At 35.6% G+C, this 15,539-nt stretch overlaps 1 protein-coding gene across 1 annotated transcript in view; it reads right to left on the minus strand.

The window, feature by feature from the left end:
- Positions 1-7,822: 7,822 nt before the first annotated feature.
- Positions 7,823-15,539, minus strand: part of LOC149161026 (uncharacterized) — a 76,356-nt gene continuing 68,639 nt past the window's right edge. The window contains exon 2 of the mRNA XM_089435470.1: positions 7,823-8,535. Within this exon, the coding sequence (XP_089291596.1) occupies positions 8,010-8,535 (526 nt within the window). The 3' untranslated portion in view covers positions 7,823-8,009. The remainder of the gene's footprint in view (positions 8,536-15,539) is intronic.

Genomic DNA, 15,539 nt, shown 5'->3' on the forward strand with positions numbered 1-15,539 from the left:
ACATCTATCAGCTCTGCTGGGATTTGGACTGGTCACGATATGTAAAGTGCTTAGGAAGATTGGTTTCGCAGACATACGGGTTCAAAGCTACAGAACCTTCCCTTATTGGTTAATTGGCATATCTGGAAGGCCCGAAATAGGTTCATCTTTGATAACATGGTTGTGTGCTGGCCGCGCATTGAGGCCGGCATTATCTCATCATTCAATGAATTGCCAGATTCTATTCCCCCCAGGGAGAGACGCATTCAACCACCCCCCATCATTGATAAATCTGTCCCCTGGGCTTTCTTTGATGGGGCCGCGAATCAAAATGGTTGTGGTGGTGGTTTCATACTCAACATCGATGAACACCATAGCTACAAAGTTAAGTTGGGGCTCGGTGCAGGCACAAACAACTTCGCAGAACTCATTACCCTCCGTCACTTATTACATTTCTCTTTGGGTCATCAGTGTCACAACCTTAACATTTTTGGGGATTCAAAGATTGTTGTAAATTGGTTCAATCATACAACCATTTGTCACATTCACACATTCAACAACATATTGCATGAAGTACATTCTTTCAAGGCTGCATTTAACTATATCTCTTGTATCCACATATACAGGGAACAAAACTGCAGCGCTGATCAATTATCCAAGGAGGCCGCGCTACTACCCAGAGGAGAATGGTTAATACTGGAGCAGAGAGGGACCGAGGAATACCGCTATTATCATGGGCCATATATAGACCAGCTATATCAGAGGGACATTTGTCCCTGAACTAAAAATGGTTTTATTGTAAAGATCTGAAGTATAAATTTTGTAATCTTTTGATATATATATATAGGACACACTGATAATGGACCCTCCGTGGTCATGTACAGGTTAAAATATATTGATAGACTGATCTTTAAACATCAATTTTTTTGTATGTTCAGTCAGATCACCCTGCGTGGTGTATCTGGATCGCACAGAACCCCACATGTTAGCACATGGATGGTACTATTTACAGCATATGCTACAGCATTTACAATATGTAATTTTCTCTATATTAATGAAAATTACGGATTTTTCCAGTGGAAAAAAAAGGTATTTTTCATCAATTTTTTTTAAATTTATTTATTTGCATTTTAATAGTTAATGTTGTAAGTGGGTAGTCCCAAAGCGTCCCGGCCCGGGGCAACACGAAACTTTGGTGAACGCACTATTGTCACAGGGGGAACACAAGCCTTTGTTGGGCCAGGCCGCCTCAAACAATTATTCTGAGAAGAAAAAATTAAAAACAAACTCAACGACCTTGCAAATATTTATTCTAAGAAGAAAAAATTAAAAACAGACTCAACGACCCTGCAAATATTCCTAGGCGGACAAACTCAACCAACCATGACCCTACACATTACAATTTTCAACAACACTCCTACACATATTCTTCAGGCCAACAAGAATCGTAGTCACAAAGTATCGAGTTTCAAAAAGAAGTCTACGAACCATTACCTATGCTTTGGAATCGAATACGCAATCAGTGTATACCACTCTGCAACGAATTTGTAACCATTTTGATTAAATAGTTGAAACTTTTGCAATCGTCTAACATATAATCTTATGGTACACGAAGATGACAGGTGGGTAACAAGGGGAGTTGATTTCAAAAGGAAATGCCTTACGACGTAATTACCCATATTCAATAAAATTAAAATTAATTTTCAAAACATTTTCTTATTTATTAGTTTTTCTTAATTTTTATATATTTATATATTTGATATATGGTTTTAAACGAATTGTGTCATAAACCCATATTTCCCTAATATCCAGATTATTTGAATACCGAGATCCGTATATGCATTTGCATCCCTAGATTTATTAGTTTTAATTTTATTTCTTTGTCAAAAATTGTTTTCTAATTTTATTTTCCATTTTTAAGCCTTTTATATTTTCTTTAAGATATCCTATCTAGCATTGGACTCAAAATAATTTGCCAAAATTGTTTTACACTTGGATACCCTTATGGATTTTTGGATTTTTCACAATAAAAATCTAAGAGAAAAAATAATTTAACAAATCTAATATTTGGCTCTCGGTGAAAGATCACATTTGCAAAACACCTTGAACTCCCGAATACTTGGATTATCTAGACATCTTTCCTGAAATGGCAGTTAGACATTCAATTCAAATGTGATCGACATTAACGATTTTCATTAGGTGCCAAAATTCTTTATAATAGGATTTTTTTGGGAATTTTATGTATATCATTCAAGGAACTTATTCAAATCTTCATACATTAAGAAAAATTGGCATTTAAGAAGCTTGTTATGTTTTCTCTATTGCAATAGTCGATTTTCTTGTAGAATTATTATTAACTGAAAGATATCATCATGGTTGGTTAGTATCTTGTCTAGTCTTACTTACATACTTTCTCCTACTCTATAATTAGTATACATGCTTACTTTATAATTTGTGTTGTTTTTTAATAGAGGAACAAACAATGGAGTGAAGGGGAAAATCCAGAATTGTTTGATGAGAAGAACTTTAATTTAGCATTCTACTAAAATATGATGTTTAGAACTCAAGGTGCAGGAATTATATCTTGGGAGGAAATGTATGCCTTTTTTTAGAATAATGAATGGAGAAGATTGGAAGGAAATAGCCTAGAAGAGGATTCGTCTTCAAATTCTAAAAGTTTTGAAGCCATTCAGAAAATTGAGCTACATAAAATCATTAACATGACAACAATATTTCCTTACTATGATATGATGAGTTGGATAATTTCCCACGCTCACATTGAAACTTGTTCATTTGTAAACGATTCTAATAATACCATAGCTTCTTGGAAATGAAAAGTGTTACAATCAATATATAAGCTCAGTCCTCTTGAAGTCTATCTCAATAAGGATTATTTGATTAACTTTGAGATTAATGTGGTAAAGGAGAAAACTGATTTGGTTGGATGTATTAAGGAATGGGTAGAAGATTCAAATATTTTAAGGCTAAGTCAACCTAACTCTACTCAATTGCACATTTCAAGAACCCTTATACATTTGTGGTAAAATTATTTCTAGGATTTATGGAGAATATAATGCAACAAATTTTAAAATTGAATGGGTTCCCCTAGTCCATGGCACAATGACTAATTCTAAGAACTTCAACTGGGAAGATATTTTGTAACAAAACTTATCGAATGCCATTAAATTATCATATTAATCTCCACTAGGGGTTGGCCCATGTTTCTTCATGTCATATTTTTTATTGGACATAGTAATATCTCCAATTCATTTTCCACTAATGGAGTGCAATTACTCTTTTAATGAACATCTCATTCAACAATATTGTTCTATACATTGGAAAAGTTGATACATAAGCCATTTCTATGACATTTGTAACCATGTTATGCTCTATTTTTACCAATTTCTTTTTGGTAAATCCTCACCTAAAGTTAGCAAAGAGATTCAACCATGATTACAATATGCTAGAGACTAGTTTGTAGAGGAACAATTTTCTTATTTTGGGATTTATGGGTGTGAAAGGATTGCACTCAGAGAAATATCTAACCAAAAAACTATATATAGAATCACTAAATTTCTACACAAGAATTCAAAGAAGTTATGGCCTATTTTTCCTATTAAAATTGACTAATTAACCATTAAAGGAAAAGTACATGGAGTGGTAGAAACAAATGGTTTATAGGAAGTTTGTTTGCATTCCATCCTGTTATATAAATACAATCCTCATAAAATTATTAATCAGCAACTGAAATCCATAATGTATTCAAAGAATAATGTCCATGAAGACCCATTATTTGACTTTGTTTTTAAAAATGTTGACTCTTTTTATCAAGTTACTCGCATAGTATGTAAGATGAACTTTGAAGAAAGAAGAAATTACAAGAGTTTAGACAAATACCTATATCCATTATCTCCAACAGTGGAGTAAGATCAATGGTGTTTCTTTCAAAAAGTTACAGATGACAAAGGGTATAAATATTTCTTTCACAGACAATGTAAATGAATCTAGACCACAGGTTTTCAAACTTAGAAATTTATTCAAGAACAAGATATACATGAAACATATTACTTAGATTTTATTCAATCGAAACCTCATGGAGAGAAAAAACATTAAGAAAAGGAACAATAGGGAACTAAAACAACTAAAGCTTATAGAGAAAGAAAAGAAACAAGTTGAATCTTCCTCTCAAAATGAAGAATTATAGGTACCAAGCATCACTCTACAACAAAAATTAATAGTAGATGTTGAAGAATCATTTGATCAAATGCAAAATCTTGTTGATCAAAAGGCTATTGCTGAAACTCAAAATGACTAAGAAAAATAAGATCAATCATAAATTGATCAAGGGGATCCAATCAAAGAAATTGTATAAAGAACAGATTCCTTTGTCCAAATTATTGAGGTAATTTCCTAGGGATTAGTCATGACTCCCTTGGCATCCAAACATTCCAAATTTCTCATATTTATTCAAAAATGTGGATGAAGTAGGACCATTTCAAGAGACAATAGTGTCTCTAGGGTACTATTTTTATAATGCTCAATCTAGATCTATTGTCAAAGAGTCAAGAAAAAGAAAGCCAAACTCATCTATGATTGAAACCCCATCAATGATGATCTAGCAAGCCACAGGTGATGCAAAAGAAAGAGTAATTGAGACAACATTATCCCTTGGGGATTTCGTTTCATCCTATTAGGGTTTAGTACAAGATTTATTTGAAAAAATAAATAAAATCCAAAGCAATATCATGGAACTGCAAACCAAACTAGAAAATAGTAGGATTATCCATGAGAGAGAGTGGCAATCCCATTCCATTGTATTGAGAGAGTGTTTTTCTCTAACCATGGAACAAATTCAAAACAAATCAAAAAGAGAAATATGAGGTAGAAGAGCAACAAAGGAAAGGAGTTTTTGAATTAGAAAATAAACATACCCATTAGATAGAAGGCCTAAGACAAACACAAGCATGAGAAATTGAGATTTTGAAAGAATATTTTGAGATAAATACTAATATAGTTTGCACAATGTTTGAAGCCCACATCTCATTTCTTGAAGAAGAAATAAATCAATTGAAAAAATAATTTGTAGAAACAAAGATCAAGTTGTTTTTTTAAATGAATATCCTAAGCATGTTGAATTAAAATTCTTCATGACTTGACTTATTCTAAAATATTCTAAAGTATTCAATAGAGGTTAAATCGCTACCATCGAACTAACAATTATTAATAATTAAATTAGTAGCACAACTATATAGATTAAGTGACTGAAAAATGTAATAGGTATCAATTTAATATAAACATCAAAACACTTACTTCATAATATAGATTTTTAACCAAGAAGATTTATCCCCAAATTTTCCATCACGAAAAATCATAACTTTCATTATATAAAATATTGAAAATTACATGTTGTATATGTGGCATAATGAACATATGCCAAAATTGTGACCATGAAAGCCACTTAATGTATGAAGTCTAAAGAATAGTTGTTACATAACTGATAAAGTGAGAAACAAAATGATATATACATTGGCATAGTTCTGATAATCGATTCAAACATACAAAAAAGGAGGTCCATCTATAATTTGTGAAGAATCATGTAGTTGTTGCCGCCAGAAGATGATGGTCAATGAAAGGTTTGTGAAAATATTAATAGAACTCATGTCCATCCTATTCGTGTATTAGCCAAGAACCACAAGGTCGCTGCGCTGCTTCCTTGGAAAGACTCTCGAAAATCTTGTTCCTCTCCAGGTATATATGATGACAAGATATATAGTCAAACTGCAATTTTAAAGCAATAATTTCATCTAGCAAATTTATGAGTGTGTGCATGTGACATTGTAACTTAAGGTTGAACCAATTAATGAAAAATTTCGAATTTCCAAGGATCTGTAATTGTCGGCATCCTTTCTCGAGGGAAAATATAAGGAGAAGTTTGAGGCTATTGAGTTCTAAGTAGTTATTTGTGCCTCTTCCTAAACCCATCTACATCTTGAAATAATATTCTTCATTAAGTACAGAAGTGCTCCACTACCACATCCATCATGTTGTGTCGATCCATCAAAGTATGCCCAAGGAAATGGCTTGTCAATGGTTTATGTAATTATGTTCCTATTTTGTTTTTTTTGTTCATCCTTCGGGATTAAATTGTATAAGGATTCTATATGGGAGCGAGTAAAAGTCCAGTTAGGGGCCTTATCTTGAAAATTTTATTGATTTCAACCTAACCAGATACACCAACAAACCAATAGGGGAAGGTTACGAAGCTTTGAAGGATGAGCTTTGTTCCGCCATGATTCCCAAGCTCCTTGTAAAGAGTCACCCTACCACGTGATATTAATTGTTAAAGATTGATATATCTAATTCCATATGTGATTTGTCAAAGGACAATGTAAGAATAGATGATCAATTGATTCTATGTTATTCTTGCATAGAATACACCAGGATGGTCCTTGAAAGGATCTTCACTATAAATTGTCCCCCTAGGAACTTTGTTACACAATAGACACCATATGTATAACTTTGACTTTGCCGAACCCTTTAATTTCCAAAGCGCGCACCACCATAACCATCTTGTTCAGCAAAGATGAAGGGATATCCTTCCTTTGGTGTATATCACAAAATTTTCAGGTTCTTGTTTAGCAAAGATGAAGGGATATCTTCCTTTGGTGTATATCTTCCATGTGGGGAGATCAACCAGACTAAAACATCCTCTCGATCTTGTATTCTTACATGATCCTCTAAGAGAGAATTAATGTAATTGACCCAGCCCTAGTGCCAATGATTAGGAATCTGCAAGTCCTGAGCTGATTTCCATTTTTTACCAAAGATGGTTGAATTTTCGTGAAAAATGGTTGAATTTCCAGAGTCTGCAATGTGATTTAGTATCTAAATACCAACCATTTCCAACTAATTTCCATTTTTTACCAAAGATGGTTGAATTTTCAGAGTATGCAATGTGATTTCCATTTTTTACCGAAGATGGTTGAATTTTCAGAGTTTGCAATGTGATTTAGTATCTAAATACCAACCATCTCCAAGAATTGAATAAGTTCCAAAGGTAGAACATGGGAATTACCATTACGTGACCATGCAACCCTTTCTATTCTCCATGCCAAGCATGCTCTAATATATTCAACCTCTATTTATATATACTATTAAGAATATTTTAGAATATTTTATGGAAATTAAATCCCTACAATCCACCTAATAATTATTGATGATTAAATTAAAATTGTATAACCCCTATTCCAAAATAAATATGCCTATCAGTATAAAAATTCTAAAAACTATATTCCAAAATAAGTACACCTATAGATATAAGAAACTAAATAACAAAATATACCATAAAAATGTAATATCTCGACCAAAATTAATAGTGGTATTGCTAAAGCCTGAGTAATGAGGATAAATAGAGTAGCATCCTTATGGAAATTGCAGAGTTCGAAATTATCTCAAAATTTATAAAAGAAGTTAATTCTTTGATTCTTCATTGTCAAAATCCAAGATATTCATTAAATCTACAATCAACACAAATTCAACAAAAATGTATATCTATTTAGCAATACCCTGAGTCATGAAAACAAAATTAAGAAACAAAGAACAATTACAAGTGAAGAACATCAAAATAAAAACATTAAAATTGTATAAAATGATAGCAATAAATCTAAGGTTATTTTAAAAAGTCTATAAATTAGCTTTGAAAATAATGTCAATTCTGGCAAAGATTATAACCAAATCTAACATAATTTTTTTGAAAATTAGAATTGCAGCTATCAAAATTTAAAATTTTAAGTGCCCAAAAAATTCTAGAAAATACTGAATTTATTTCCACTATAGAAAAACCTATTAAATACTCAGCATTTTTGAATTTTTTTAACTAGATTCCACGAGAAAACTGACCTCTGGACGTCGTTTATTCAGAAATGAAAAGAATAGCTTCTTTGTTTCTTTTCATTTTTATCAACCCCTGTTACATCTGATGATGTTAACCTGCTCTTTCCCTCGTTAGTAAACACAAAGTCAGCGTCACTTCATCTGCGCAGATTTTCTTGGCCATATCTAGACTGCTTTGGAGGATAAATCCAGTTTTGCATCAACGCCCGGCTGCGATCAGTGAGTATGTCGATATCCCTGGACGAGTATTCGTTCAGGTCCGAAGCCACGGGATTGGTATTGTTCTTCAACACCACGTAGGGGACGCAGGCGGGAACGGGCGAGAAAGGAGTGATGGTGCCCTCCGGTTTCAACACCATCTGGAGAGACGGCGGGCGACCATTGAAAGTGACGGCTGCATGAGCACGCAGTCTGCGAAGGATTTGGCGCGTCTCAGTCGGGAAGTTCTGGACGGCGTCGTCAAGGTCGGCGATGTTTATCCATCCACGCTTTCGCATTTTCCTGTGTGCTCGGCCGCGGAGGGCCGGGAAGCAGGAAGTTTTGTGGGGCACAGAGGTAATTGCGTCCCAAAATCTCTTTGCGTTCTCATATGGTTCGTTTTTCAGAGAGTAAACACTGAGGGGTTGGTGCAGATTGCTCGTATGGTTATCGCCCATGTTTGATCTGTTGAAAAAGAAAAGCGCTGTGAGTAAAATTTTGCGGTAATGGATTGATTTATAGTAATATGAATGCGCTGGTTTCTCCAGTTTGATAGAAAGAGACGCCACCTTTGAGATCAGTGTTAAACAAGGAGAGTTTGGAATACTATGATGTAAGATGGAATGTGTGCTAATTTAAAATTGTGTTCAACATAATTGAAAATTGGACTTTTATTTTTTATTTTTTTTTAAACAGTTTCCTCATAATTTGGGTTCATTTTCTCCTTCCCAGATATCGAAGTTTTTTTTCGACTCAAAATAATTTATCTTTACTTAAAACCCAGCTTTTTATTTAAAAATAATTTTTTAAGTTATTTAATCATTTAACTTTTTGATTTTCTTTTTAATTATTCCCCTTATTTTAAACCATCACAATTAAAGGTGTTTTTTGCTAAGTAATCATTCTTTTCAAGTTATCCTTATTTTTTTCTTTCGATTTTTTTTTTAACTTTAGTTCCAAGTTACGCTTATTGTTTTTAGGTTTTTTCTTTTTTTAAATATTTCTTTTTGAAATTTTCTTGTTAATCTAAATTGTGGTTTTTTTCCGAGAGATAATTGTGGTTTTTTTTCCGAGAGATAATTGTGGTTTTTTTTTCCGATAAATAATTTTTTGTGAAATTATCTATAAGATATAGGTTAGTTGATTTATGTGGGGTTTAATTTTCATCACATTATTGATTTGAATATTATGAAAGAGGTTAAAAGTGAAAGCCATGTGTGAGCTTAAAATTATCTACAAAATATCCAAGGTTCATGGAGCCCAACACTTTCATCCAATATTGGGATTAGCTCCAAACTCTCCTCAATCTAGTTAAAAGCAAAAAAAAGACCTCCTACTAAATTATCCCAATATTTTTTATCTCTTCTTTAATTTTATTTTGCTCTCATTACAAAAAAAAATTCAAATATAAATTATAACTTATTTCCTTATAAATAATTTCTGGTAAATTTTCTTTTCAAATATAAATTATAACTTATTTCCTTATAAATAATTTCTCATATATTTTCCTTTATTTCGATTTTCATATAATTATAAACAATCTAAATAACTACTCTTAATATTATTTTTAACTAAGATAGAAATACCTACACACGTTCCTTGATAACCATGACACCAACAACATTATCTAAATTGTATTTTTTCCTTTGTAAATAATTTAATAAAAAAAATTTATAAATTTAAATTTTTATTAAAAAAAAAAACTAAAGATTTTTTTTCCTAATCTTTTTGGTTTTTTCTTCTTATTATGAAAAATCAAAATAATATTTTTCCTTTAAAAATAATTTCCTAAAATATCTAATTTTATAAAAATCTTTTTATTCTATTTCAAAACCATTATAATTTTTTTCCTTTTCTTTTTCTAAAAATTCCTCTTCTTTCAAAATTCTCTTCATTCTCTTCATCTAAAGTAAAATATACTTAAGAACGTTGGCAGCTACAGATCGAGCTCACCATGACACTATCAAAATGGTAGTATGTGTTTTTAATATTTCTTAATCAAAATTCACATTTATATTTATAAAAATACAGATGGAGCTCACCATGACATTATCAAGATGGTAGTATGTGTTTGTTTGTTAATATTTTTTAATCAAAATTCACATTTATATTTATATATTTTTAGGGTTTGATAATTTTTTTGAAATATGTATGATACATGTAAAAGTTTCTAGTGGATTCCAACACTTAGAAATTTCAAAATCTACCAATTTTTAAATTTCCACCGGAGTTGTAAGAGGTTGTAGATTATGAATTGATAGATTTTTTTTTTTGATAAGTAAGAGATGAACCTTCTATTAATCTGATCAAATTACATAATATACAGAGTGCTCCAGACAACAAGGGTGGCAAAAACCAGTGACTGAAGCTTACAATATTCTTACAACTAGCACAAAGTGGTGCCTACTACATCCACCAGACGGACCCGTTGGCAACAAAGAAAAGTCCACTAAATAGAATGGGTTCGAAATCCTTAGGCAACAGGCAGGAACCAATCCTCGCCATTGAAAACCTGCCCCCAATCCAACAGTGAACAAGCAAAAGGAATCCACAAAGGGACCCACAATCGAGCAACCAGCACAACCAATCCCAGCTATTGAAAGCAAAGTCCCGATCAAACGGCCAGTGGGGATATCGCGCGAATGAGAAGCACGGAGGTTAACCACGCGATGAGAGCGGTTTTCTCTCACCTCTCATTGCCACGTGTTACCCCCTGAGTGGAATTGCATGCATCTGCCACAAAACTAGATACCAGCCATGTCTCGTGCGATATACCAAATAAGGTTTTGGGGTTTTGTGTCCATGGTTTCGCGGAAAGCCTGGGGTCCATACAGGGACCCACCATGGACCCCACTGCCCCTTGCAAAACAGACCCGACCTCAACTCTAAACTGGGTCCAAAAAACAGAAACAGGTCCGGAGCCCTAAGGCAACAAGCCCACTCCATCTCAGTTGTAGAATACATAATCCCAATCCAACGGTCATCGGGGATATCGCATGGACGAAAAGCTCAGAGGTTAACCGCACGATGAGAGTGATTTTCTCTCACCTCTTGATGCCACGTGTTACCCACTGAGTGGAATCGCATTCGCCTACCAAAATACCAGCTACCATCTAAGTCCCGTGCGAAATACCACTTATGGTATTACGTTCGAGGTTTCGTGGAAAAGCTAGAACATTCCAGCAGACCTTGCTGAGCCTTCCGCCTGGAGTCGCCAACAGAGACATGCTGAGCCAAATACACCCAGGCAGTCCATTCTATGTCACTGCCCGACTTGAAACCTTCCTCATTCATTTGAAAGTGAACAAAGTTGTGGAGAGAAACCATATCCCAAAATCGTGGACGAATTAAGTGATATCAACCTCACTCCTATCTCCAAAATCCCTTCGATCAACGTTGTTCATCCACAAATCCCAATCTTTGGCTGCTAGGATGAAACAGTCCTCTCGCAGTTTCCCTTTAGGTAACAACTCCCATGCATGCCAAGAATCCCTGTCCTTATTGGCCACACCTTCGTTGGACAATCAATCTGCAAGCATATTTGCCTTCCTTCTAACATGAACAAATGTAATCGTTTTAAGGGTCTGCAAGTGAGAGTGGATATGGTGAAAAACCTGCAACAGCTTCCAGTGCTTCGACACTTTATCTAGCAGAGTTCCATTGTGAATCTTCTTGGCTACTTTGATGATCAAATCTGAATCTACTTCAATGATAACATTATGTAAATTTTCCTCCACTAGGATCTCCAAGCATTGATCTAATGCCAGAAGTTCAGCCATGTTATTGGTACCCTTTTCCAAGTGGCCATGGAAGATATATTTTGTGTGCCCCTGAGGATCTCTTATAGCAGCCCCAAAGCCAGCTTCCCCGGGATTGCTCTTAGAAACTCCATCAATGTTTACTTTGAAGAAGCCCTGAGGAGGGGGCTGCCATCTACTGGCCCCTATGTTAATTGTTCTCACTTCTTTCCTTATTCCTTGAGGATTAATGGATTGAAGATCCAAATTAAGAATAATAATCTCCTCGTGAGGCAGAGGAGGATTCGTGGGAATTAACCTCAAAAGGATTTTAACTGTTTCTTTAAGTTGTTTTAGAATTTGATTGATTATGTGACGTGGCTCGCTAGATTTATTTATGAAGATCCACCTTTCCAAACATTCCAAATGACAAAGCCTGGTACTAGCATCCAGGCTTTGTTGATGATCTCATTCTCTGAGAAGTGCTTCCTCCAGTTTTTTAGAGTGTTGGATATGCTGAGACTATCCCTATCAGTTTGTCTCAAGCTTGAGGCCACCCAGTCCCTCACCTTAGCAGAAAAGGAATAGAGGTTGAGCAAGTGTTCAATCGTTTCCTCATGTGAGTCATATAGGCAACATTTGGAAGGGCCACTGAAGCCTTTCTTGAAGAGGTTTTCCCAAGTTATGATCTTTATTTGGTGCACAAGCCAGATAAATAACTTTATTTTCATCCAGTGAGGAGTTTTCCAAATCTCCTTACAGACTTTATCAACATTTAAAAAGTTGAATCCTATGATTGCTTGTTTTGCCTCTTTGAGGTTAAATTTACCTTCGTTATTCTTCCCCCATCTTAATTGGTCGTGTGAGGAGGAATCTAGAATCCGTCTGTGCTTTAAGTCCATGGTGAGAGCCTTTGCCATGGCCTTCAAAGGACTCTCCTCACTGTAACTTAGTTCCTTCCAATTCCTCCATGTTTCATTGTTCCTTCCCTGATCCTGGAAATCTTTTACCAATAATAGGCCTTTGTTATATGTGTATCTTTTGAGGGCTACCAGGTCAATCCTATTAAGGATGGGTTCCTGTTGACAGATGTCCTCCCAGAATCAAGCTCGATCCCTTGCTCGGATTTCCCAAAAACAATGCTGCTGAACAATGCTTTTGTTCTCCCAAGCAAGGTTTCATATGTGTGAGCCTCTAATTTGTCCTATCATGCTAATAATATCCTTTTCTTGCCAGTGCTTGGCGTACTTCTGTTTCCAAAGCTTGGCCCAGGGGGCATTCGGCTCCTTGATCCATCGTGACCAAAGCTTAGCTCCCGAAACTTTACTAAGAGTTTCCGGATCATGTAGTCCCAAGCCACCATGGCTTTTGGGCTTACAGAGCTTGTCCTGGGCAACTAAAGCCCACTTTTTTTTCTCTTCCCCTCTACCCCACAGAATGTCCCTTTGAATGTTCCTTATCTGTTGCTTAATACCTTGAGGAGCAGGGATAGCTGCAAACATGAAAATGGGAATGGCTTGCAAGACTGCCTGTGTGAGCACAAGTCGCCCTGCTAAGTTTAAGGATCTGCATGTCCATTTTCTGATTTTGTCCTAACGTTTATTTAAAACTGGTTCCCATATTTTCTTGCTGAGAGGTTTATCAGTAAGAGGAATTCCAGGATATTTGGAAGGCAACTGTTCCCTTTGATAACCAAGAATCTTGGTAATGTTTCTTTGTATAGCAATATTAGTGTTAAAGAAAAAAAAATTGGAGTTGTTTAGGCTTACCTCTGTACCTATTGCCATAGCAAAGTCGTTTAAGATATCTTTGATTGCCCTTGCTTCCTTGACTTTGGGTATGCCTTGCAGCATAGTATCGTCCACAAATTGTTGATGAGTATTAGCCTCTCCATCAGTGGTGAGCTTGATCCCCTGAATTCGACCTTCAACATTTGCCATTTTGATTTCCCTGCCTAGCCCTTCCATCATGAGGACAAAGAGGAAAGGGGAGAGCGGATTGCCTTGTCTGAGCCCTCTGGAAGGTGTGAAGGTATTTGAAGGAGCTCCATTAATCAAAATGGAAAAACTAGTTGTGGTGATTAGTGCCATAACCCATCTTATCCAATTCTAGTCAAAGCCATATGATTTCAGAGTAGCTCTGATATAAGACCAGCTAAGTTTGTCGTAGGCTTTTTCAATGTCCAACTGAATAATCATGCATGATTGCTCGTTTCTTTTGAGAGAGTGTACCACCTCATGTGCTTGGATGATGTTGTTGAGAATTTGTCGTCCCTCCACATAGCCTGTTTGCTCTTCCGAGATGAGGGAAGGTAGTAGGGGCTTGAGTCTATTGGCTATCACTTTGGAGATGATTTTATAGACCACATTACATAAGGCTATGGGTCTAAATCCATCCGGAGTCATAGAATTTTCCTTTTTGGGGATTAAAGCTATGAGGGATGCATTCAGTGCTTTTAGAACCTTTTTGTATTTTCTTGAGTCCTCCACAACCTCGAGGATGTCCTGTTTGATTGTATCCCAGTAAGATTTGAAGAAATCAACATTGAATCCATCTGGGCCTGGTTCTTTTCCACTTTTCATTTCCTTGATCACTTCACTGACCTCCTCTTCCGAGACTGGCCTATTGAGATTATGGTTTTCCTCTTTAGTGACCAACCTGGGGATATACTGGGTGAACTGATTAATGAACCTAGATCTATCCTCCATTGGCTCCTTTGCAATATTAAGTGTTGTACTAGATTTGATTCCATGTCCTTGTGGGAGACAAGCTCAACACCCTGAGAATCCTCAATCTTTGTGATTATGTTATGTGCCCTGTGGGCCATAGTGGAATTGTGGAAGAACTTAGTGTTTCTTTCTCCCTCTTTGATCCATTGAATCCTGGATTTCTGCCTCCAGAAAGTTTCCTCTTGTAGGCATCGCTCCTCCCATTCTTCCTACAAAGAGTTGGTTAGCTTTTGCCTCTGTTCATTGAAGCCCTCTGTGATATTGATCTGATTGATATTCTGGAGTTTCTGTTTAGTCTCAATTCTACCCTTGACAATATCGCCAAATTCCTTTTTGTTCCAAGCTTTAAGTTTGGATTTAATACATTTCATCCTCTGCTGGAGCATGTACATCTTAGTACCCTGAATATTCAGATCCTCTTTCCACCATTTATAAATGTTACTGGTGAATTTGGGGTGTGAGAGCCAGGCATTCTCGAATCTAAAGGGCCTGTTCCTCGAAGTGCCCATAAATGTAGCTTCTAGTTAAACTAGCCAATGATCCGAACCCCCAAAGGGCAAAATGGCCGCTGTGATGGTTGGTCCTGTGATGAGGAGATCCTCAGAAACGATAAATCTATCAAGATTTGAAGCCACTTGAGAAGCCCCTCCCCTTTTATTATTCCACGTGAAGGTTCCATTTATTGTCTCGGTGTCCACTAGTCCCATGTTCATGATGAAATATTGGAAGGCTTCAAAGTCTCTGCCTAGCTATCTTGTGCCTCCTTTTTTTTCCAAAAGAGATCTTATCATATTGAAATCACCTACAACTATCCAAGGCATATTGGGATATCTTGCTCTTAGATCTTCCAGGGAGGTAAGAAGCTTGAGTTTATATGCTTGCTTATGAGGTCCATAAACATTTGTTATCATGTATATCTCTTTATCACTACAGGACTGCACGCCAAATTTCTGTGGATCCCACAACATAAGAATCCCACCTGTTGAGTTATTTGCCTTAACCT

This window comes from Pinus tabuliformis, chromosome 5_2 (assembly GCF_031772625.1).
Source record: "Pinus tabuliformis cultivar Carrire ecotype Pingquan chromosome 5_2, CPIR1, whole genome shotgun sequence".
NCBI lineage: Eukaryota > Viridiplantae > Streptophyta > Pinopsida > Pinales > Pinaceae > Pinus > Pinus tabuliformis.